The sequence below is a fragment of the Salmo trutta genome, chromosome 15 (genome assembly GCF_901001165.1).
Source record: "Salmo trutta chromosome 15, fSalTru1.1, whole genome shotgun sequence".
Lineage (NCBI taxonomy): Eukaryota > Metazoa > Chordata > Actinopteri > Salmoniformes > Salmonidae > Salmo > Salmo trutta.
This window is the reverse complement of record NC_042971.1, coordinates 61,297,622-61,319,202: the sequence shown is the minus strand read 5'-3', so window position 1 is coordinate 61,319,202 and position 21,581 is coordinate 61,297,622. Positions and strand designations below refer to the sequence as shown.

The 21,581-nt window shown below is 42.1% G+C and overlaps 2 protein-coding genes across 2 annotated transcripts in view; one reads left to right on the top strand and one right to left on the bottom strand.

The window, feature by feature from the left end:
- scarb2c (scavenger receptor class B, member 2c) overlaps positions 1–18,170 on the top strand; it is a 47,524-nt gene extending 29,354 nt beyond the window's left edge. Inside the window, exons 10-12 of the mRNA XM_029692431.1 lie at positions 7,118–7,169; positions 14,457–14,609; positions 15,707–18,170. Of these exons, the coding sequence (XP_029548291.1) occupies positions 7,118–7,169; positions 14,457–14,609; positions 15,707–15,745 (244 nt within the window). The 3' untranslated portion in view covers positions 15,746–18,170. The remainder of the gene's footprint in view (positions 1–7,117; positions 7,170–14,456; positions 14,610–15,706) is intronic.
- LOC115149501 (liver-expressed antimicrobial peptide 2) lies at positions 17,646–19,484 on the bottom strand. The gene is made up of 3 exons (XM_029692432.1): positions 19,340–19,484; positions 18,780–18,919; positions 17,646–18,634 (listed from the first exon to the last, which is right to left on the bottom strand). The coding sequence occupies exons 1-3, from the start codon at positions 19,397–19,399 to the stop codon at positions 18,598–18,600; spliced, it is 237 nt and encodes a 78-aa protein (XP_029548292.1). The 5' UTR covers positions 19,400–19,484; the 3' UTR covers positions 17,646–18,597.
- Between the last annotated feature and the right edge of the window lie 2,097 nt (positions 19,485–21,581).

Sequence of the window (21,581 nt, the reverse complement as noted above, 5' to 3'; positions counted from 1 at the left end):
ACTTGTCCTGAAGCCAGTCCTGCGTTGTCTTGGATGTATTCTTAGGGTCGTTGTCCTGTTGGAAGGTGAACCTTCGCCCCAGTCTTTTGGTCCTGAGCGCTCTGGAGCAGGTTTTCATCAAGCATCTCTCTGTACTTTGCTCTGTTCCTCTTTCCCTCAATCCTGACTAGTCTCCCAGTCCCTGCCGCTGAAAAATATACCCACAGAATGATACTGCCACCACCACCACCATGCTTCACCGTAGGGATGGTACCAGGTTTCCTCCAGACGTGACACTAGGCATTCAGGCCTAAAAGTTCAATCTTGGTTTCATCAGACCAGAGAATCTTGTTTTTCATGGTCTGAGTCCTTTAGGTGCCTTTTGGCAACACTCCAAGTGGGCTGTCATGTGCCTTTTACTGAGGAACGGCTTCCGTCTGGCCACTCTACCATAAAGGTCTGATTGATAGAGTGCTGCAGAGATGGTTGTCCTTCTGGAAGGTTCTCCCATCTCCACAGAGGAACTCTGGAGCTCTGTCAGAGTGATCATTGGGTTCTTGTTCACCTCTCTGACCAAGGCCCTTTCCCCCCGATTGCTCAGTTTGGCCGGGCGGCCAGCTCTGGGAAGAGTCTTGGTGGTTCCAAACTTCTTCCATTTAAGAATGATGTAGGCCACTGTGTTCTTGGGGACCTACAATGCTGCAGACATTTTTTGGTACCCTTCCTCAGATCTCTGCCTCGACACAATCCTGTCTCGGAGCTCAACGGAAATACCTTCAACCTCATGGCTAGGGTTTTGCTCTGACATGCACAGTCAAATGTGGGACCTCATATAGACAGGTGTGTGCCTTTTCTAAATCATGTCTAATCAGTAGAATTTATCACAGGTGGACTCCAAGTTGTAGAAACAGCTCAAGGATGATCAATAGAAAAAGCATGCACCTGAGCTCAATTTCGATCTTTATATAGCAAAGGGTCTGAATACTTATGTTAATGTGTATAAAACAATCTTGTTTTTACTTTGTCATTGTCGAGTATTGTGTGTAGATTGAATAAGGCTGTAACGTAGCAAAATGTGGAAAAAATCAAGGGGTCTGAGTACTTTCCAATTGCTCTGTGAACAAGTAAAATACTTGTTTAACGACAACATACAAAAATGTGACAATTCTAAAAATAAGAAATCAGGACATGCAGATATGTTTCCACACGGAAATCAAGACATTGCACATGTTAATAATGCAACACATTACTAGGTTTTTTTGTCCATTTTAAAATAACATTAAATTGATCAGAAATACAGTGTAGACATTGTTAATGTTGTAAATTACTATTGTAGCTGGAAATGGCAGATTTTTTAATGGAATATCTACATCGGCGTACAGAGGCCCATTATCAGCAACCATCACTCCTGTGTTCCAATGGCACGTTGTGTTAGCTAATCCAAGTTTATAATTTTAAAAGGCTAATTGATCATTAGAAAACCCTTTTGCAATTATTTTAGCACAGCTTAAAACTGTTGTTTCTGATTAAAGAAGCAATACAACTGGCCTTCTTTAGACTAGTTGAGTATCTGGAGCATCAGCATTCGTGGTTTCGATTACAGGCTCAAAATAGCCAGAAACAAAGACTTTCTGAAACTCATCAGTCTACTCTTGTTCTGAGAAATGAAGGCGAGAAATTGCCAAGAAACTGAAGATCTCGTATAACGCTGTGGACTACTCCCTTCACAGCGCAAATTGACTTTAACCAGAATAGAAATAGGAGTGGGAGGCCCCCGTTGCACAACTGAGCAAGTGGACAAGTACATTAGTGTCTACTTTGAGAATCAGACGCCTGAAGTGTTGCCGCCACAAGTTCTCAACTGGCAGCTTCATTAAATAGTACCCGCCAAACACCAGTCTCAACATCAACAGTGAAGAGGCGACTCCGGGATGCTGGCCTTCTAGGCAGAGTTGCAAAGAAAAAGCCATATCTCAGACTGGCCAATAAAAAGAAAAGATGGGCAAAAGAACAGACACTGGACAGAGGAATTCTGCCTAGAAGGCCAGTATCCCTCTTCACTTTTGACGTTGAGACTGGTGTTTTGTGGGTACTATTTAATGAAGCTGCCATCTCCCCTCTGCTTGAATGCAGAGGGGAGATTATGTTGTTATGTTTGCATTGCTGTCTTCCTCTGGTATACTGAGATTTTGGTGTAAATGTGTCAACAAATTTGAGGTGTTGGCAGCTGCATAGGCTATTCTCGTTGACTTTGGCGACATACTATTCACGTCTTATCCACAACTCTCTGTCCATCGCCGTTGTAATCTACTGGGGAGCCAACATTTCCCCAAACTGGATATTTTAAACGATGATGAAGAATCCTTCAATTCTGGTTTATCGACCCCACCACTTCCCATCTTACAGAACTAGTTCCCGGCTGCGCCTCACAAAAGGACAGTTTGAAATACACCAGTTAAGATTTGAATTTTGATTACAATGTGAGCATAGGCTCTAGTTCAGGGATCTACTAGATTCAGCTGCGGAACTATTTTTGTTGAGCGGATGGTCGGGGGGGGGCCTGAACATAATTACAAATAATTTGTAGACAGCAAATTTACCGCCAGAAACCCAAACAGATATATTTTACTAAAACATAATGTCAATCCTTGCTTACCTTTTTGTATACGATCACATACAGTATATCTCTCTCTCATGTGTGGGAATACTTTGGAACAGATTTCCAAAATGTAAAATCACTTAGAGCTGATTTGCTGGGGTTTTTACAGTCTTTTATATCCAACAATCTTTTTTTTAACATTTTTTTATTATCACCCGCGGTCCGCCAGTTGGGGAATCCAGATGTAGTTGTTTTAACAGAATAGCTTAGAATGTGTTTTGAGCTCAAAAGGGCATAGGCCCTCAATGCAGTGTAGGCATAGGCTAGAGTTTTTATATTTAGTTAAACTTTTTTTAATGTATTCAATGGGGTTCACAGTGAGGACGGAACAGAGGTCTCGTACCGAACGCCCCTAGAAGCCTGCTATCTCCCATCTCATTGTTCTGAACAGCGTTTTGTGATCCCTCCTGTTTATCAGATATGATCACCTGTAAGATAATATAAACAGTTTAATGACAATGTCCGGTACTTTCGCGACTAAGTTTTATTGTTATTTTTTTTAAACATTTTTTTTAAACCTCCTGCTTTTGGCTGTCTGTGTATTTCATACGTGCATAATCCATGAGCAGATTTACTGGCTTTCCTCGATTAGCCACAAAATCCCTATTTTGAAAGCTTTGAAAGTTTTGTTGAAGCTGTGCCGTACCATCCCCCCCCCCCCCCCCCCCCCAAACGTTGCCCAGCCCCCTAGCAATTTTGAGTTCTAGCCAATGAACTTCAGCCCCTCTAATTTGAGTGACAGCTAGCAAGAGGCCTGGCCAGCGTTATCCAATGAGGTTACAGGGCAGGCCCAACGGAGGGGGAGAGAGACACGTGACGTAGTAGGCAATTTTCGGGGACCACTTTTGGCTACTTTCAGAACTACTGGCTGAAAAGTATACAAAAGTAGCAGAGAATCTCTTTAATTTATAAAGTATTTCTAATCTATTTCTCAGCTTTTTTTAATTTTTTTTTATCTTTGTAGAGAGAGAAGTGAAACTTGTGTGTCAGAGGTCCTCATCTGCTGGGGCCAAACTTAGTGATCACTTACACTGTTTTTAAACACACTAGTTAGCTAGTTACAGCAGATTCTGTGTGTGAACAAGCATTGTGTGTATGTGTGTGAGCAGTGTGTGTGTGTGTGTGTTCTTGCCAAGTGCAGTTGCTGCAACAGATGGACTTTTGACAGAGGAGAGGGGGAGGAAGTAAATATATCCCACTAAATATATCCCAGATTACGGAACAGTGTTGGAAACTAATGACTCCAGCTCCCCAATGTACAAGAAACAACATGTAGGATATTCTAAATGCCATATTAGTAGAGGAACATAATGACCCCAATTTGACCCCAGAAAGACCTCAAAGGAACCTGCAAGTAAGCATTTCATTGGACGATGTATACCATGTGTATTCTGTACTTACTTGAATTTAACCATGAGCATTACTGGAAGATCTATGGTTGAGATTGCGCTAAGGGAATGTGAGTAAAACAAATTGCCTTCTTAGTCATTTGGCGGTTTCACTGAGTGTGAGCAAACAGCCCCCCTCCCCCCACCTATTGACTGTATAGATAAGTCACGTATGCATACCAGAAAGCATACCCAACATTTAACAAGGTATGGGTTCAGAATGTAAACCCTGGCTGAGTTTTTTGCAAGCCTTTGATATGTAGCATACATGTTAGACCCTGGCTGAGGGGTAGTTTCCTCGGAGAGTGGGGTCACGGCCAGGGTCAGTCATTATCAACGGCGACCTTGGAGCAGTTCCTTGCTTAAGGGCATATTGACAGATTTCTCATCTTGTCGGCTCTGGGATTTGAATTCGTGACCTTTCAGTTTACTGGCTCAACGCTCTAATCGCTAGGCCTCCCGGTCAGTACACCCCCAGCATGCTTACACAAGCTTCCTGTAGGTAGTCTCTTTCCGAACAGTCTGGCCTGTTTTTTTTTTTTGAAAACGAAATTACCAATCAATTAAAGTGATTTTTCTCCAACCACATAACATGCCGACAGTCATCAGACTACAATGTATAGCCTTTAGTAGAGACTGACTGTGCTGAGTCTTTCTGAAGAATTGTTAATTACGCTGTTATCATAACTCCATCGGTGACCTTCGGTCAGTCAAAACGCATCAACATCTGACATGGTCCCCAGGGTGTGAACAACAGTGTTAGTAAGTCTGAAGTGCACTCTGACTCTGCCCTGTACACCCTTACAGGTGCTCTTTCCTCACATCATTTATTGTGATGAGGATTTGATATGCACATACTGGTTGTATCATCGTGTGTATCGTTGTTAGCTCTGATGTCCATCGGATCTGGGTTCAATTACATTTAAAAAAAATATATATTTTAAATCCATTAGGTTTTGTTTTAGTCTGCCTGGAGGGCCAGGTGGGCATGGTTTGCGAGCTATTCTATTGGTTCCATTGCACCTGGCAAGCTCAATCAAGCCAAGCTAGTAAAGTATTGGAAAGGATTTCAAATAGTATTTGAACCCAGGTCTGGTGTCCACCATGCACTCATCTGACCTTATCGTTTCCCTTATTTTTCTAATTTGTTCGTCACTAAATTAAGTAATTAGCTAATTTTTTTAACAATTTTTAAGACTGCGTTAATTGGGTTTTTATGATGGTTTCTTATAAAACAAAACATCAGTTTGTTGTCTCGAGTTAGTCCTGCTGGTCTAACTAACTACGGACAGATTTCCAGGTTAGTTCAGGTTAAATTCATTTAGATGCATGAGATCGTGTGTGTGTGCGCGTGTGTGTGCGCGTGTGTGTGCGCGTCTGCGTGTGTGTGTCTGCGCGTGTGTGTGCGTGTCTGCGTGTGTGTGTGTGTCTGCGCGTGTGTGTGTCTGCAGGGTGTGTACGTGTGTCTGCAGGGTGTGTGCGTGTGTCTGCAGGGTGTGTGCGTGTGTCTGCAGGGTGTGTGTGCGTGTGTCTGCAGGGTGTGTGTGCGTGTGTCTGCAGGGTGTGTGTGCGTGTGTCTGCAGGGTGTGTGTGCGTGTGTCTGCAGGGTGTGTGTGCGTGTGTCTGCAGGGTGTGTGTGCGTGTGTCTGCAGGGTGTGTGTGCGTGTGTCTGCAGGGTGTGTGTGCGTGTGTCTGCATTGTGTGTGTGTGTGTGTGTGTGTGTGTGTCCAGTAGCATGGTACGACTGGTGATGTTGGCAGGCTTCATCTTGTTCAGAGCACTGACAAACACACCGTACTATAGTAGTGTATTAAGTGAGCGGTTTAAAATGTAAATGGCTAACAAGTAGGTTTGGGCGGTATCCAGATTTTCATATAGTCATACCATCCTTCTCTCATCCCGGGATTTACGATATTACCGGCATAGTACACAAGGGGGTGCTAAAAACATAAGAAAAGCCCACTGGGCCTCTATTACCAAAATTAGCACAAACTAATTATAGAGAAATCACATAGACACTGCTAGCTAAATGCTAACGATTGAAAACGAACAAACTAATTGCGAAGACTGGCAAATCCAGCTCATAACGGTATACAAGCATAGCCAGTGGCTACCAGATGTTATTTTCGGTGATATCTGCCAGAAGTCAAAGAGTTATCTGTACAGCTGCCATTTCTGTCCCTACTAGTGTTTTTTTTTCTTCCCTTCTTCTCTCTTCTGCTCCACGTTCACATGTTCCTCTTCCTTCAGAAAAGCATGCATCACTACTTTGTTCATTTGCACAATTTACCTTGTTCACTTTCACTTGTAAATGTCCACGGCCAAACATTTAGTAGTGAATTGTATATGTATAACTTCATCACCTCGTGTGCTGCACCACAGAGCCTCTCCAATAGATATAGAACTCTATAGATTCACCAGCTCCCTCTGGCTACCGTTGTGCTATTTACTAACTAACACGTGACTGACTCAACCATAGTTCCCCCAGTATAGTTATCATCATAATGTGACAGGTGAAATAAGGAACGCAATCTGCTTTTTCTCCTAAAGTATTACACAAGTTGACTGCAGGTGTTAACTTAAGTTGCTACAAATATTCAAATTTTATTGCAAAAACTATCCTGTGGCTTTCCCCAAATACCACGGTATACCGCCCAAACCTAGTAACAAGCAGGTTCTAATATTACAGCAGAGTAAATACATTCCGAAAGTAGATTTACATAGTGCGGAATACAAGTCCATTCTTAAGTGATTTCGTGCAATGATCATACAGGGGGAAACTAAGGAGGCGTGACTGACTGGCAAACTAATGTTGAATTTGTCAATTGCTTAAAATTAGGTCAATGTTAGGGGTTAAAGTTCAGGTTGGGGTTAAGGTTAGGGTCAGTTTCAAATCAAATCAAATGTTATTGGTAACGTGCAGATGTTATTGCGGGTGTAGCGAAACGCTTGTGTTCCTAGCTCCAACAGTGCCGTTTCAGGTTTTGATGTCGGAATGTCTGTATGTCACGTCCTTTTAGTCTCACGATGATTAAACAATGGCTTTAGATTCTATAGTTGTTCTAACATTTGTCCTCCATTCTCTTTGCAGCCAAACAGGTGATATCAGGACTCTGGTGTTTCCTGTACTCTATCTCAATGAGGTAAGCTGGGCGTGGTCATTATTTCACGTAATGTATCTGCTATTTACATGCATCTTCATTGTGCCTACTGGCAGATTGACAACACTTCTGATGGCCCAGCATATAGCTTCATTTAGTTCGGTTCCCCTTCTGCTGTTGTTTTCGAAGATGTTTTGTGGTGTCCACGTTCGTATAATGTATTGCTGTTAGTTTGTCATGTGATTTAACTAATTATCTGAATAAGCGATTGTTCCCCACTAGGTCAAAGTTTAAAAAAATCCTGATCCAAAAACATAAATAGAATGACACATGGCTCACAACAATGCTGAACATTTTCTTAGATGAGAAAACATGATACATGCTCAGCCAGGAATGTCCTTAAGCCTTACGCCAGTTATCTGGAGCAAAGGTAACTCAATAGCAGACCACTCCTGCGTCAGGCTTCATAACATTTGTTATGACCACCTTTATGTAGGCCTTAGACAGGGGGGGTTTTAGGAGGAAGCTTTCAATGGGTCAGTAGCCTACCGAGTAATATGAGAAGAGTGCAGTTGCTGAACTTATGTAGATACGCTAGATTACCAAAAGTATGCTCTTCGAACATCTCATTCCAAAATAATGGGCATTAATATGGAGTTGGTTACCCCCTTTGCTGCTATTACAGCCTCTACTTTTCTGGGAAGGCTTTCCACTAGATGTTGGAACTTTGCTGCAGGAACTTGTGGGTGATTAAACCTGTCTCGCAGTCGGCGTTCCAATTCATACCAAAGGTGTTCGATGGGGTTGAGTTCAGGGCTCTGTTTGGCCAGTCAAGTTCTTCCACACTGATCTCGACAAACCATTTCTGCATGGACCTCGCTTGGTGCATTGTCATGCTGAAACAGGAAAGGGCCTTTCCCAAACTGTTGCTACAACGTTGGAAGCACAGAATCGTCTAGAATGTCATTGTATGTTGTAGTGTTAAGATTTCCCTTCACTGGAACAAGGGGCCTAGCCCGAACCATGAAAAACAGCCCCAGACCATTATTCCTCCTCCACCAAACTTTACAGTTGGCACTATGCATTGGGGCAGGTAGCGTTCTCCTGGCATCCACCAAACCCAGATTAGTCGAACGTACGTACTACCGTTCAAAAGTTTGGGGTCACTTAGAAATGTCCTTGTTTTTTTAAAGAAAAGCACATTTAAAATAACATAAAATTTATCAGAAATACATTGTAGACATTGTTAATGTTGTAAGTGACTATTGTAGCTATGGAATATCTACGTAGGCGTACAGAGGCCCATTATCAGCAACCATCACTCCTGTGTTCCAATGGAACGTTGTGTTAGCTAATCCAAGTTTATCATTTTAAAAGGCTAATCGATCATTAAAAAACCATTTTGCAATTATGTTACCACAACTGAAAACTGTTGTTCTGATTAAAGAAGCAATAAAACTGTCCTTTTAGAAAAGTTGAGTATCTGGAGCATAGGCATTTGTGGGTTCGATTACAGGTTAAAAATAGCCAGAAACAAAGACCTTTCTTCTGAAACTAGTCAGTCTATTCTTGTTCTGAGAAATGAAGGCAATTCCATGCGAGAAATTGCCAAGAAACTGAAGATCTCATACAACGCTGTGTACAACTCCCTTCACAGAACAGCGCAAACTGGCTCTAACCAGAATAGAAAGAGGAGTGGGAGATGCACAACTGACCAAGAGGACAAGTACATTTGTTTCTCAAACTAGACACTGACGCCTCACATGTCCTCAACTGGCAGCTTCATTAAATGGTCCAGGCAAACACCAGTCTCAATGTCAACAGTGAAGAGGTGACTCCGGGATGCTTACCTTCTAGGCAGGGTTGCAAAGAAAAAGCCATATCTCAGACTGGCCAATAAAAATAAAAGATTAAGATGGGCAAAAGAACACAGACACTGGACAGAGGAACTCTGCCTAGAAGGCCAGCATCCCGGAGTCGCCTCCACTAGTTTATTGCATAGTTACAATGTGTAATCATTGATGTCCCAAGAGCAGTGAATAAGTGTATAATTGTAATACATACATGCAGACATAGCATCATTCAAAGAATGGAGTTTGATACACCTGGTATTGGATAATGACTGAAAAAGAATGTTTCACAGAGATTCATAGCTGAACCGCACCTTTATTTGCCAAGGAAGAGTTCATGATCAGTGAATATATTCAATGTACAGGCTACAATGTGGGGATCTCATGCGTGGTAATAACTACAGTACATGTGTATATAGGACTTGTATCCTTGGCACAATAAAGTTATTATATTCTACTCTATCCATAGGCTTCATTAATGCCATTCAGACTTGAAGTTGATACAAGAACAATGATAGCTGATGTTCATAGATTGGTATGAATATAGGTTCAGAACCGAACGTTTTTGGGTCCATACACAGATCGGCTACATACTGTAGCTAGCTACACATCCATAGGCAAACAGTTAATTATATCTTTCACTACACAATAAGTAAGTAAATAGTTAGCTAGCTATGTTACTTCAGCTGCATTGCAAGGCAAGCTTACACAATTGTACATTTGCACTAAATATTTTAGCTAGCTAGATTCTTTACATCTACTGTTTCCCAAGATGACAGCCTGGTTTGCTGGTTTTCTCAGTGTCATACTCATGTCATAACACCAGCTAGCTAGCTGGCTAATGTTAGCTAGTCAGCTAACTTGCTAAATAGCGATTTTCGTAAATTAACTTTATGACAAAAAATATGCACAATCATTTGTCTCTACATTAACTAACATATTCCTCTCAATTGTACATTTTTGGCTTGACTCGTTATGACGTTATAATTACTTACGTTTGCTTCCACCGTAATGTTTTGTCAGCCATCTTTGCTGAAGAAAGTCACCAGGGATGGGGGGCTCGCGTCAAATTCGTTATTGGAACCACTCAATATGATTGGTCATATAAAAACCTTGGGACCCAAATGCATAATGAGTGCTCTAACTCCCCCTTGTGGTGGTCTGGAGCAATGAAGCCGTGACGCTGGGTACCTCTAAGTCCCGCGGTGTAAGCTCGCAACTTTTAAAGGAGGAACCACTGTAAGTAGCTTATGAATGAAATCAAATATCATCGCTCAATAAACATATAGAGAGGAAAAAAATATGTCTGCTTTTATTTTTTATTCATTTGTAAAAAATCTTATACAACTTTTGGTTTTGTGTTACTGGCCTACACACATCTCAATTTAATCAATTTTAAAATCTGACTGCAACAACAAAATGTGGAAAAAGTCAAGTGATGTGACTACTTTCTTAAGGCACTGTATATATATATATATATATATATATATATATTTTTTTTTTTTTTTGTGGGGGGGGGGCAACCCCACCACTACGTCACTGCTTATAATTATTATAAGTATAACTATAAGAAATGTAAGATATGTCCAATAAATTATATTCATGTCAGGGCTCCAGCTATGCATTTGGTTTGCTAACTTGCTAGCTTCTACACCTGCATTGCTTGCTGTTTGGGGTTTTAGGCTGGGTTTCTGTACAGCACTTTGTGACATCAGCTGATGTAAGAAGGGCTTTATAAATACATTGATGGATTTTTTGGACAAAATGTTTTTTTATTTTGTTTTTTTTGCGATGTTGAGAAGATGGAAAAAAGCTGTCTTTGATATATTCTTTATGTTCATCAAAAGAGATCAGGATTCAGAGTAGCGCCGAGATCCTTCAGTTTATTTCAGATGACTGTACAACCAAGATATGTCAGATCCAACAGCAGATCTCTAGAACTAGCATCTCCAAAATATATATATATATATATATATATATATATATTTAACATTTAACATTTTCCGGGTCAAGGAAAATGTTAAATATGTCAAGGTTTGGCTTTTTCAAGAGAGGCTTTATTACTGCCACTTTTAGTGAGTTTGGTAAACATCCGGTGGATAGAGAGCCGTTTATTATGTTCAACATAGGAGGGCCAAGCACAGGAAGTAGCTCGTTTAGTTGGAATAGGGTCCAGTAGGCAGCTTGAAGGTTTAGAGGCCATGACTATTTTCATCAATGTGTCAATAAATACAGGATTTAAAAACTTGAGTGTCTCCATTGATCCTAAGCCCTGGCAGTGTTGTGCAGACTCAGGACAACTGAGCTTTGGAGGAATATGCAGATTCAAAGAGGAGTCGGTAATTTGCTTTCTAATTATATTTTCGTCGAAGTAGTTCATGAATGTATCACTGCTGAAGTGAGTCATCCTCTCTTGGGGAATGCTGCTTTTTAGTTAGCTTTGCGACAGTATCAAAAATACATTTTGGATTGTTCTTATTCTCCTCAATTAGATTGGAAAAATAGGGTGATCGAGCAGCAGTGAGGGCTCTTCGATACTGCACGGTACTGTCTTTCCAGTTTTCTGGAAGCTTGCTTCATGGCTCGTGTATTTCCTGTATACCAGGGAGCTAGTTTTTGTTTTTAGAGGTGCTACTGCATCTTGGGTATTACGCACTACATTTAGATCCTAGGTCTGATCAGATTATTTGTTGCGATTGCAAAAGTAATAAGATGGTGGTCCGAGAGTCCAGGATTATGACGAGAAACACATAGATCCACAACATTTATTCCACGGGTTAAAACTAGATCCAGAGTATGACTGTGGCAATGAGTAGGTCCAGAGACATGTTAGACAAAACCCACTGAGTCGATGATGGCTCTAAAAGCATTTTGGAGTGGGTCTGTGGACTTTTCCATGTGAAAAATTTGAATGATCTGCCATGACTACAAGGTCCGATAGGAATTCAGGGAACTCTGTGAGGAACGCTCTATACGGCCCAGGAAGCCTGTAAACAGTAGCTATGAAAAGTGTTTGAGTAGGCTGCATCGATTTCATGACCAGATGCTCAAAAGATGAAAACGCAGTCATTTTTGGGGAGGTAAATTGAAATTTGCTATCGTAAATGTTAGCAACACCTCCGCTTTTGCGAATTGCGCAGGGGATATAGTAACTTGTGTAAACAGGAGGAGAGGCCTCATTTAACACAGTAAATTCATCAGGCTTGAGCCATGTTTCAGTCAGGCCAATCACATCAAGATTATGATCAGTGATTAGTTCATTGACTATATCTGCCTTTGAAGTGAGGGATCTAACATTAAGTAGCCCTATTTTGAGATGTGAGAGATCACAATCTCTTTCAATAATGACAGGAATGGAGGACGGCTTTATTCCAGTGAGATTGCTAAAACGAACACTGCCATGTTTAGTTTTGCCCAACCTAGATTGAGGCACAGACAGTCTCAATGGGGATAGCTGAGCTGACTACACTGACTGCTAGTGGCAGACTTCACTGGCTGTCTCACTGTGGCGCTAGAGGAATTTGAGCCCTGTCTATGTTGATAAGATGAGAGCACCACTCCAGCTAGGACGGAGTCTGTCACTCCTTAGCAGGCCAGGCTTGGTCCTGTTTGTGGGTGAGTCCCAGAAAGAGGGCCAATTATCTACAAGTGCTATATTGAGGGAGGGGCAGAAAAGTTTTCAACCAGCGATTGAGTTGTGAGACTCTGCTGTAGAGCTCATCACTCCCCCTAACTGGGAGGGGGCCAGAGACATTTACTCGATGTCGACACATCTTTCTAGCTGATTTACACGCTGAAGCTATGTTGTGCTTGGTGACCTCTGACTGTTTCATCCTAACATCGTTGGTGCTGACGTGGATAACAATATCCCTATACTCTCTACACTCGCCAGTTTTATCTTTAGCCAGCACCCTCTTTAGATTAGCCTTAACGTCGGTAGCCCTGCCCCCTGGTAAACAGTGTATGGTCGCTGGATGGTTCTTTTTAAGTCTAATACTGCAGGTAATGGAGTCGCCAATGACTAGGGTTTTCAATTTGTCAGAGCTAATAGTGGGAGGCTTCGACGTCTCAGACCCCGTAACGGGTGGAGGAGAGACCTGAGAAGGCTCAGACCCCGTAACGGGAGGAGTAGAGACCTGAGAAGGCTCAGACCCCGTAACGGGTGGAGGAGAGACCTGAGAAGGCTCAGACCCCATAACGGGTGGAGGAGAGGCCTGAGAAGGCTCAGACCCCGTAACGGGTGGAGGAGAGGCCTGAGAAGGCTCAGACCCCGTAACGGGTGGAGGAGAGGCCTGAGAAGGCTCAGACCCCGTAACGGGTGGAGGAGAGGCCTGAGAAGGCTCAGACCCCGTAACGGGTGGAGGAGAGGCCTGAGAAGGCTCAGACCCCGTAACGGGTGGAGGAGAGGCCTGAGAAGGCTCAGACCCCGTAACGGGTGGAGGAGAGGCCTGAGAAGGCTCAGACCCCGTAACGGGTGGAGGAGAGGCCTGAGAAGGCTCAGACCCCGTAACGGGTGGAGGAGAGGCCTGAGAAGGCTCAGACCCCGTAACGGGTGGAGGAGAGGCCTGAGAAGGCTCAGACCCCGTAACGGGTGGAGGAGAGGCCTGAGAAGGCTCGGCCTCTGACTCCGACTCGTTACTTAATGGGGAGAACCGGTTGAAAGTTTCTGTCGGCTGAATGAGCGACACCGGTTGAGCATTCCGACAGCATTTCCCTCCAGAAGCCATGAGACAATTGTCCGGCTGCAAGGACTGTGCGAGGGGATTTATACTACTATCTGTACTTACTGGTGGCACAGACCCTGTTTCATCCTTTCCTACACTGAAATTACCCTTGCCTAACGATTGCATCTGAAGCTGGGCTTGCAACACGGCTATCCTCACCATAAGACAATAGTTATCCTGTATATGAGTACAGCGACTGCAGTTAGATTTGCATAGTATTAATGTTACTACTTAGATTCGGCTGGTGGATGTGCTGTAGAACCATGTCCACATAAAGCGTCCGGGGTGAAAAAGTTGAATGACAAAAGTTGAGCGAGGGGGAAAAACTAAGACATTGGTAAATCTGTTAAATATAGATTTTCATTAAATGGTTATTAAAAGTAAAAATAAATTAAAAATTGGGGCAAGTATCAACAAATAGCACAGCAGCACAGAGACAAGTCCAGAAGTTGTGACTTTGTCACCACAATCTCTGTGGTTTTGTTAACCTGTGATATTCTGTTATCTTGCACGCACACACAGACACACTTGATCATGTTGTTGTTAGCAAATCGTCTGACCAGTTATAACTCAACTCTGCCTCAATATAAGAGAACAGAGTTGTGCGTTCCTCAGCTATTTAACTCTTTACCTGTCACCTCTTACGTGTTACATTTTAGCCTGCAGATATAATGCATTATGATCCAGTTATAATGCATGGTATGACTTGACATAAGCATGTATGACCCCATTTATGTCTTCTCTTCTCCCCACAGAGTGTTGTGATCGATGAGGTATCGGCCAAACAGCTGCAGGTGATCGTGGCGGAGGGCAATGTAGTGGTCAACATACCCTTTATGCTGATTGGCTTAGGCATCCTCCTGGGCGTGGTCTTCATGGTGGTCCAGTGTCGTCAACGGATCCCAGAGGTGAGAGGTCATAGCCGTAGGTCATTGGTCATTCATGTGTCGTATGGCTCAGGTCCAAAGTAGTGCACTATATTTTATTATTTATTTGTTTAACCAGGCAAGTCGGTTAAGAATAAATTCTTCTTTATAATGACGGCCTAGGAACAGTGGGGTTAACGGCCCTGTTCAGGGGCAGAACGACAGATTTTTACCTTGTCGGCTCAGGGATTTGATCGAGCAACCTTTCGGTTACTGGCCCAACGCTGTAACCACTAGGCTACATGCCGCCCCTATATAGGGCAGGGTCTTCCAGACTCGGTCGTCCCCCCCCCCCCCCCCCCGGGTGCATGTTTTGGTTTTGCCCTAGCACTACACAGCTGATTCCAGTAACCAAATCCTTATCAAGGTTCATTATTTCAATCAGCTGTGTAGTGCTACGGCAAAAACCAAAACGTGCACCCAGGGGGGGGGGGCCCCAGGACAGAGTTTGAACAACCTGACTATGACTTCATGAAGATGTCATCTGTTCCATTTGGGAGTGTAAGTCATAAACAACTCCACCCTGTAGCTACATGTTAGTGTAATAATACCAGGAAACTGGAGGAAGAGAACGCTCCCGACACATTATCAGGGGCTGCTCCCACAGAAAAACTGCATTCAGCCAATCAGAATCGAGTATTCAATGTTTTGGTATTAAAAAAAAAGTGACCTTGGCAGCATCCTGAGAACTCCCACACAGCTTTCTATGATGGATACATGTTCCCCACTCAGGATGTTATTAAAACAATATGTGCCTAAAAGAGGTTAAAGAGTCATTACTAGGTATAGTTAGTTGGCTGTTGGTCTGTTTTCTTATCTAACAATGTACGGGGGCGAAATCAACCATCAAGAACACATGTAGGTCTCGTCACTCAAACTTCTAAGTCAGAGTTGAGTCCCTAGACCCTGGCGTAAAACTCAGCCCTTCATACTCAAGTCCTTTTTTCTTGAGCCAAGTCCTTTTATACTTTCTGCTCGAGTCCTGGGATAGACAACATGTAAGGCTCATTATCTGAAAACAGATCTGAAATCAGATCGGACTAAATATTGATCTTTTTTTCTTAAAATGTTCCCCTCAGAGCTCTTCTGCCGAACGCCAGCCCCTTCTGAAGTCCTAGTCCCACAAGAAGTAGAATTCGCTCCACAGGAAGTGGTATCCTGGGAGGACAGGATTAGGATTGCCATCCATGTTTTGTTAACAATATCAAGGGTTCTGACTGTGTACTATCTCCACTTTACCAGATTTAATCAGCTTCTACCCTGTAACCATAACCTCACTATTGACTCTAATGTAAGGCTTGATCAGGAACCAGATTGAGAATTGTTTTAATCTTTGAAAATGAATAGTTAAAATACTTTCTAAAGTCTGACATTTTAATCCGTTTTTATTTTTGTTTTTATCCAAAATTGTTTAGTTTTTTTTAAACATGAGTTACAAGGAAGCTGACTGTACTTTTTTATTTAATATTTTTTGTTGCTTTTAAATGTTGTGTTTTAGGGTCACCCAGAGAGATGGAACACTGATAGTAGGGAATGGGAGAGGATAGAAGCTCGGGCAGATTGGCAAGATCATGTCAGACATTGAGAGGCTGTTGAAAAGAATTGCATTATTATTATCATCTATCGCTATCATCATTAGGATTCAAAATGTTGTAGAACTTCAATTAATAGCCTGGGTGTTTTATTTGCTTAAATCACTCAACACAACAGATGTATATTAGAGACAGGCTTCTATTTGAGCCAGGCTTCTATTTCCTTAATGCACACAACTTTTGTTAATTTCCATAGTTAATTGTTTACTTCCAACATTCACTTCCAGCATTCTAATCATTTACATACTGTCAAGTTTATTTTCTGTTAGTATGCCTCTATGTTTCCTTGACAGAATAATGATTCTCTTCTTTGACTGTGCATTTTCGGAAGTTCTTATTTTCACCACTAACTAGAGGGCGATCTGACGGGGGGTCTGTACTCCCAAAGTTGTTCACTGTTTTTGTGCTTGCCAGTTAGTTAGCAGTTCTCAGCTGTTAGCAGCCAATGGCTAGAGGTTTCTTAATGGCGATTTAAAAACGGATGATTGCTATAATTTGAGTCATTCCTGAATTGTTTAATGTAACAAGTCAAACCTCGTAAATAATTAATTTAGAGCCCAGGCTTATTTGAAATGGCCTTTTTATTTGCTGAAATATGTGCCGTCGCCTGGCTATTAAAACGGACAGGTGGCTATTTGAGACTTTTAATTGAAGTTTTACAGTGTATCAAAACATCCCCATTTGGACTGCTGATGTTAGAGCAGGGATCTTATATTACACTCCCCAGTGACATGGTCACTTTTATATATGTTTTTATACTGCTTGTCGGCCTATGAGGAATGATCTGTCTGGTCGTCCTATGAGGAATGATCTGTCTGGTCGTCCTATGAGGTATGATCTGTCTGGTCGGCCTATGAGGAATGATCTGTCTGGTCGGCCTATGAGGAATGATCTGTCTGGTCGGCCTATGAGGAATGATCTGTCTGGTTTGTGTGAAATAATAAGAGCTGCAGGGTAGGGGTCAATTCCATTTAAATTCAGGTGGTTAACTGAAATAAATAAAAAAAAATCCAGGATTGACTGAATTGAAATGGAATTGAACCAAACACCTGATGAGGTCATACTACTTTAATTAAAAAAGTTTTTCACCACTTCTGATTTATAACTACGTACCTGCATACGTATAAGGGGACGTTATCAACATTTTATCAAACAGATCAGTGAATCTGTACGTACATTAGGAAATGTATTTAGTCAGCAGGCTTTGGAATCCACTGTTAAATATATCATCGCTAATTGATACCTTGTCAAAACAGTACTAAGAGTATAGACGCATGAGAAAATACTGAATATTTGCATGACATCAATGTTCTGCTGCTGGGCTTGTGATCACTGAGAGAAGTGGCAAATCATATGCTGTGTGATATTCCTGCTTCCAGAATCTGCATTTTAAAACGTTGTTTCCAATTTCTTTATTTTTTTGTGATGAACCAGTTTCACAACAGACAGGCATGTGTATTCTTGTCTATTTTAGAGTGTTAAGAGTATCAGTAACATTTCAACTAGCTATCTCCTAACCTTTATCCTAACCCTAACCTTTATCCTAACCCTAACCATTACCCTAAACTCTTATTCTAAACCTTAACACTAACTGTAACCTTAGCAAACAGTTGCTTATCAACAGATGGTAGATCAACAGACAGTAGATCAACAGATGGTAGTATTGATATGCATAGTTGATATGCACTGATATGCATAGTTGCAGACTACTTTTTTCTTATTCATTTTTCTGTCTAGCATCTGAACTAGTATGAATTATAATTGTTATTGGATATGTGTATTATTATTTTGCTCAATGAGAGAACCTGCATGGCTTTTGTTGTTGTAAGAAACAATAAAATACTTTCACTACCATGTCACAAAAAAATTCAATAATATATTTTAACATTATTTACATTGTGTGTGTCTGTGTACAATCTTTGACAATATATACAAATAAATAATTTACAAATAAATAACGTCTCCACGGCATCGTCCACAGATATTTCTTTTTTCTTGTCAATAAACTGCTTCATGTTGGTTGAGTGCATTGTCTGTATTTAGTTTTTAAAACATTTTGTTGATTGGATAGATGGAAGTATCTCCAATGGGAATGATATTATCTGATTTGTACATACTGACACAGGGTTCACATAACTTTACAACATTTACAGCTTACTTACTGTTAGACTGTACCTGGTACATTTTTTTGTTTTATCCGTTAGGAAGGGGTTATTGAGCTGTTCAAATTTAGTTGGTTAGCTGTTTTTACCAAATATTTGGTGAGCCAACTGAAGTCCTGTGACATCAGTTGGTACAGTTAGGCATTCTGTTGACAGGCTCCACTGGTCGTTGCTTATCGACTGGTCGTTGTTCTATAGTGGAGCTCATATTTCAGTTCAAGATGTAAAAACCTGGAAAGAACAGATCTTTTTCCTGTGAGAAATGGGACAAAAAAATATCCAAAGATTAAAAAAAGGTGTTACAAATGGAAAGAATTGTTTTGAATAGGAGCATAGCACTGGAAATTAGTATAAGTGTTATGGTTTGAATTATAGCTCTCCCTATTCAAATCCAGTACCTGCAGTATTTGGTCCCACACTCGTCGTGCTCTCTGCAGCTTGCGCCAACAGGCTTCAGAGTATTCCATCGCCAAAGGAGAGAGCGCTTGGCTCGGGTGAACAGGCCCGTCCAATCCTCAGGCACAGGAGCGGTCTGCACCTTTAGGAAGGTGGAGGAAGACGTAACGTCATTCTCCTTTCTAAACAAACGCAGTGTGCAGGATTTTCTTTTAAGTCTCATTGAAACATGGCTCGTTGACTGAAACAGCCTGACGGAAGTTATTCTGTAGATAGTCTGTTACAACACAGACAGACCCTGAAGCTACAACCTGCAGTAATCTGAACCTGCAGCAATGCTAGCAAATTTCCCAATTCAATTTTAGATCTTGATCCAAAAGGCAAAATCCCCCCAATATTCCAGGGAGAGTGAATGAGGACTAAATAAACTTCATGTTAATGCCAAGCTGAAATAGCATCAGTTCAGATATAGGCTAACCTCTTCCCCCCCCCTCCCAGGCTCCATTGTATATTGCATAGAGTGAACCGGCTGGTGGACAAGATCAAAGACCTAGCATCCTACCTGGATTGGGCAAAGCAGAGTCAGGAACATGAAGAGGGCAATGTACTGTGCTGTCCTCATGTTGAAGAGAGCAGAGACTAAACTCCTGAATTCCGTGTAAATGAGACTAGAGGAGCCTCGACCGGCCACTTATAATAGAGGTGCTAATCTATCTGATAAGGGTTGCCAAGGGCAACGATCATCGGTGGTGGAAGGGGGAGGGGGGGGTGTGTTCTAAGAACACTTTACCCGGGGTCAAAATGAGGGCAACTCCACGTCTGCAGGGTAGGTCGCTGACACCTTTTTACCATGCTATGGCTCCTATCCTCTCAGAGCTGGGTGGGTCAGACTTGGGTTCAAATAGTATTTGGAGTTTTTGTTTTTCATTGATTTTTTGCTTTATTGAGTCTGCCTGGAGTTCCAGATGTATGGTGTTTGTACTTTTGGGACTAGACTATTCCATTGCACCAGACAAACTCCGTCAATAGTAGCTAAATTATTTGTAACAAATCAATTACTATTTGAAACCAGAACTGGTGTGGACCGAGAAGCACTCTCACATATGCAGAGTTCAGGAGCACAGTGGTCACACATATGCAGGGTTCAGGAGCACAGTGGTCACACATATGCAGAGTTCAGGAGCACAGTGGTCTCACATATGCAGGGTTCAGGAGCACAGTGGTCTCACATGAATTCAGCAGCAGTACTGTATATTGGGGGTGGTTCAGTTTATAGTCTGGTGTGCTAGTGGCCAAACCTGGGCCAATTGTGCGCCGCCCTATAGGACTCCCAATCACGGACGGATTTGATACAGCCTGGAGTTGAAGAATTAAGAGGGTTCATTGTAACACAGAGAAAGGAAAAGTCCCTGAATCAACAAGCCCATAAACACCTTCTGTTGCAGTATAATAGATAAGGGGTCAAGACAGGGGTCATGGTCTGGTGCAACAGCTCTAGTCCTCTCTCATCATCTCCATCCTGCTATTCACATAGAGTACAGTAAACAGACATATGCAGTCATCTAGCCTGGTCCTAAGCCTAATTGTGTTTTTGCCAACTCCTCCGCTGTCATTAGTCAAGCCAAACATGGCAGCCTGGTTAGTAGTCATCCGTGCCAGCCACAGAAGGTGAGCCAAGACTTGGAGCTTGGCGTCTGACTAACAATATGAACTAGTGAATGGAACATTCTCAAATCACCCCCAACCTCATCTTTCGTTAATCACACCGTTTGTGACTTACAGTGCATTCGGAAAGTATTCAGACCCCTAGACCTTTTTCACATTTTGTTATATTACAGCCTTATTCTAAAAATTAAAAAATTGTCCCCGTCCCCCTCAATCAATCTACACACAATACCCCATAATGACAACGCAAAAACAGGTATTTAGACATTTTGCAAATGTATTAAAAAGATCACATTTACATAAGTATTCAGAACCTTTACTCAGTACTATATTGAATCACCTTTGACAGTGAATACAGCATTGAGTCTTCTTGGGTATGACGCTACAAGCATGGCACACCTGTATTTGGGTAGTTTCTCCCATTCCTCTCTGCAGATTCTCTCAAGCTCTGTCAGAATGATGGGGAGCGTCGCTGCACAGCTATTTTCAGGTCTATCTAGAGATGTTAAATCTGGTTCAAGTCCGGGCTCTGGCTGGGCCACTCAAGGACATTCAGAGACTTGTCCCGAAGCAACTCCTGCGTTGTCTTGCCTGTGTGCTTAGGGTTGTTGATCTGTTGGAAGGTGAACCTTCACCCCAGTCTGAGGTCCTGAGCGCTCTGGAGCAGTTTGTCATCAATCTCTGTACTTTGCTCTGTTCATCTTTGCCTCGATCCTTACTAGTCTCCCAGTCCCTTCCGCTGAAAAACCTCTCCACAGCATGATGCTGCCACCACCAAGCTTCCCTGTTGGGATGGTGCCAGGTTTCCTCTAGAAGTGACACTTGGCATTCAGGCCAGAGTTCAATCTTGGTTTCATCAGACCAGAGAATCTTGTTTCTCATGGTCTGAGAGTCTTTAGGTGACTTTTGGAAAACTCTAAATGGCCTGTCAAATTTTTTTATAAATTGTACCCTTCCCCAGATCTGTGCCTCGACACAATCCTGTTTAGGAGCTCTATGGACAATTCCCTCGACCTCATGACTTGGTTTTTGCTCTGACGTGCACTGTCAACTGTGGAACCTTATATAGACAGGTGTGTGCCTTTCCAAATCATGTCCAATCAATTGAATTTACCACATGTGGACTTCAATCAAGTTGT

Excerpts from the sequence above, each read along its gene's own strand:
- LOC115149501 (XM_029692432.1), bottom strand. The coding sequence starts at position 19,399 with ATGAGGACAGCACAGTACATTGCCCTCTTCATGTTCCTGACTCTGCTT. Across the intron at positions 18,920-19,339 it reads CTCTGCTTTGCCCAATCCAG|GTGCAGACCGCTCCTGTGCC; the intron begins GTAGGATGCTAG and ends ACCTTCCTAAAG. Across the intron at positions 18,635-18,779 it reads TGTGGGACCAAATACTGCAG|GAAAAAGATCTGTTCTTTCC; the intron begins GTACTGGATTTG and ends CATTTCTCACAG.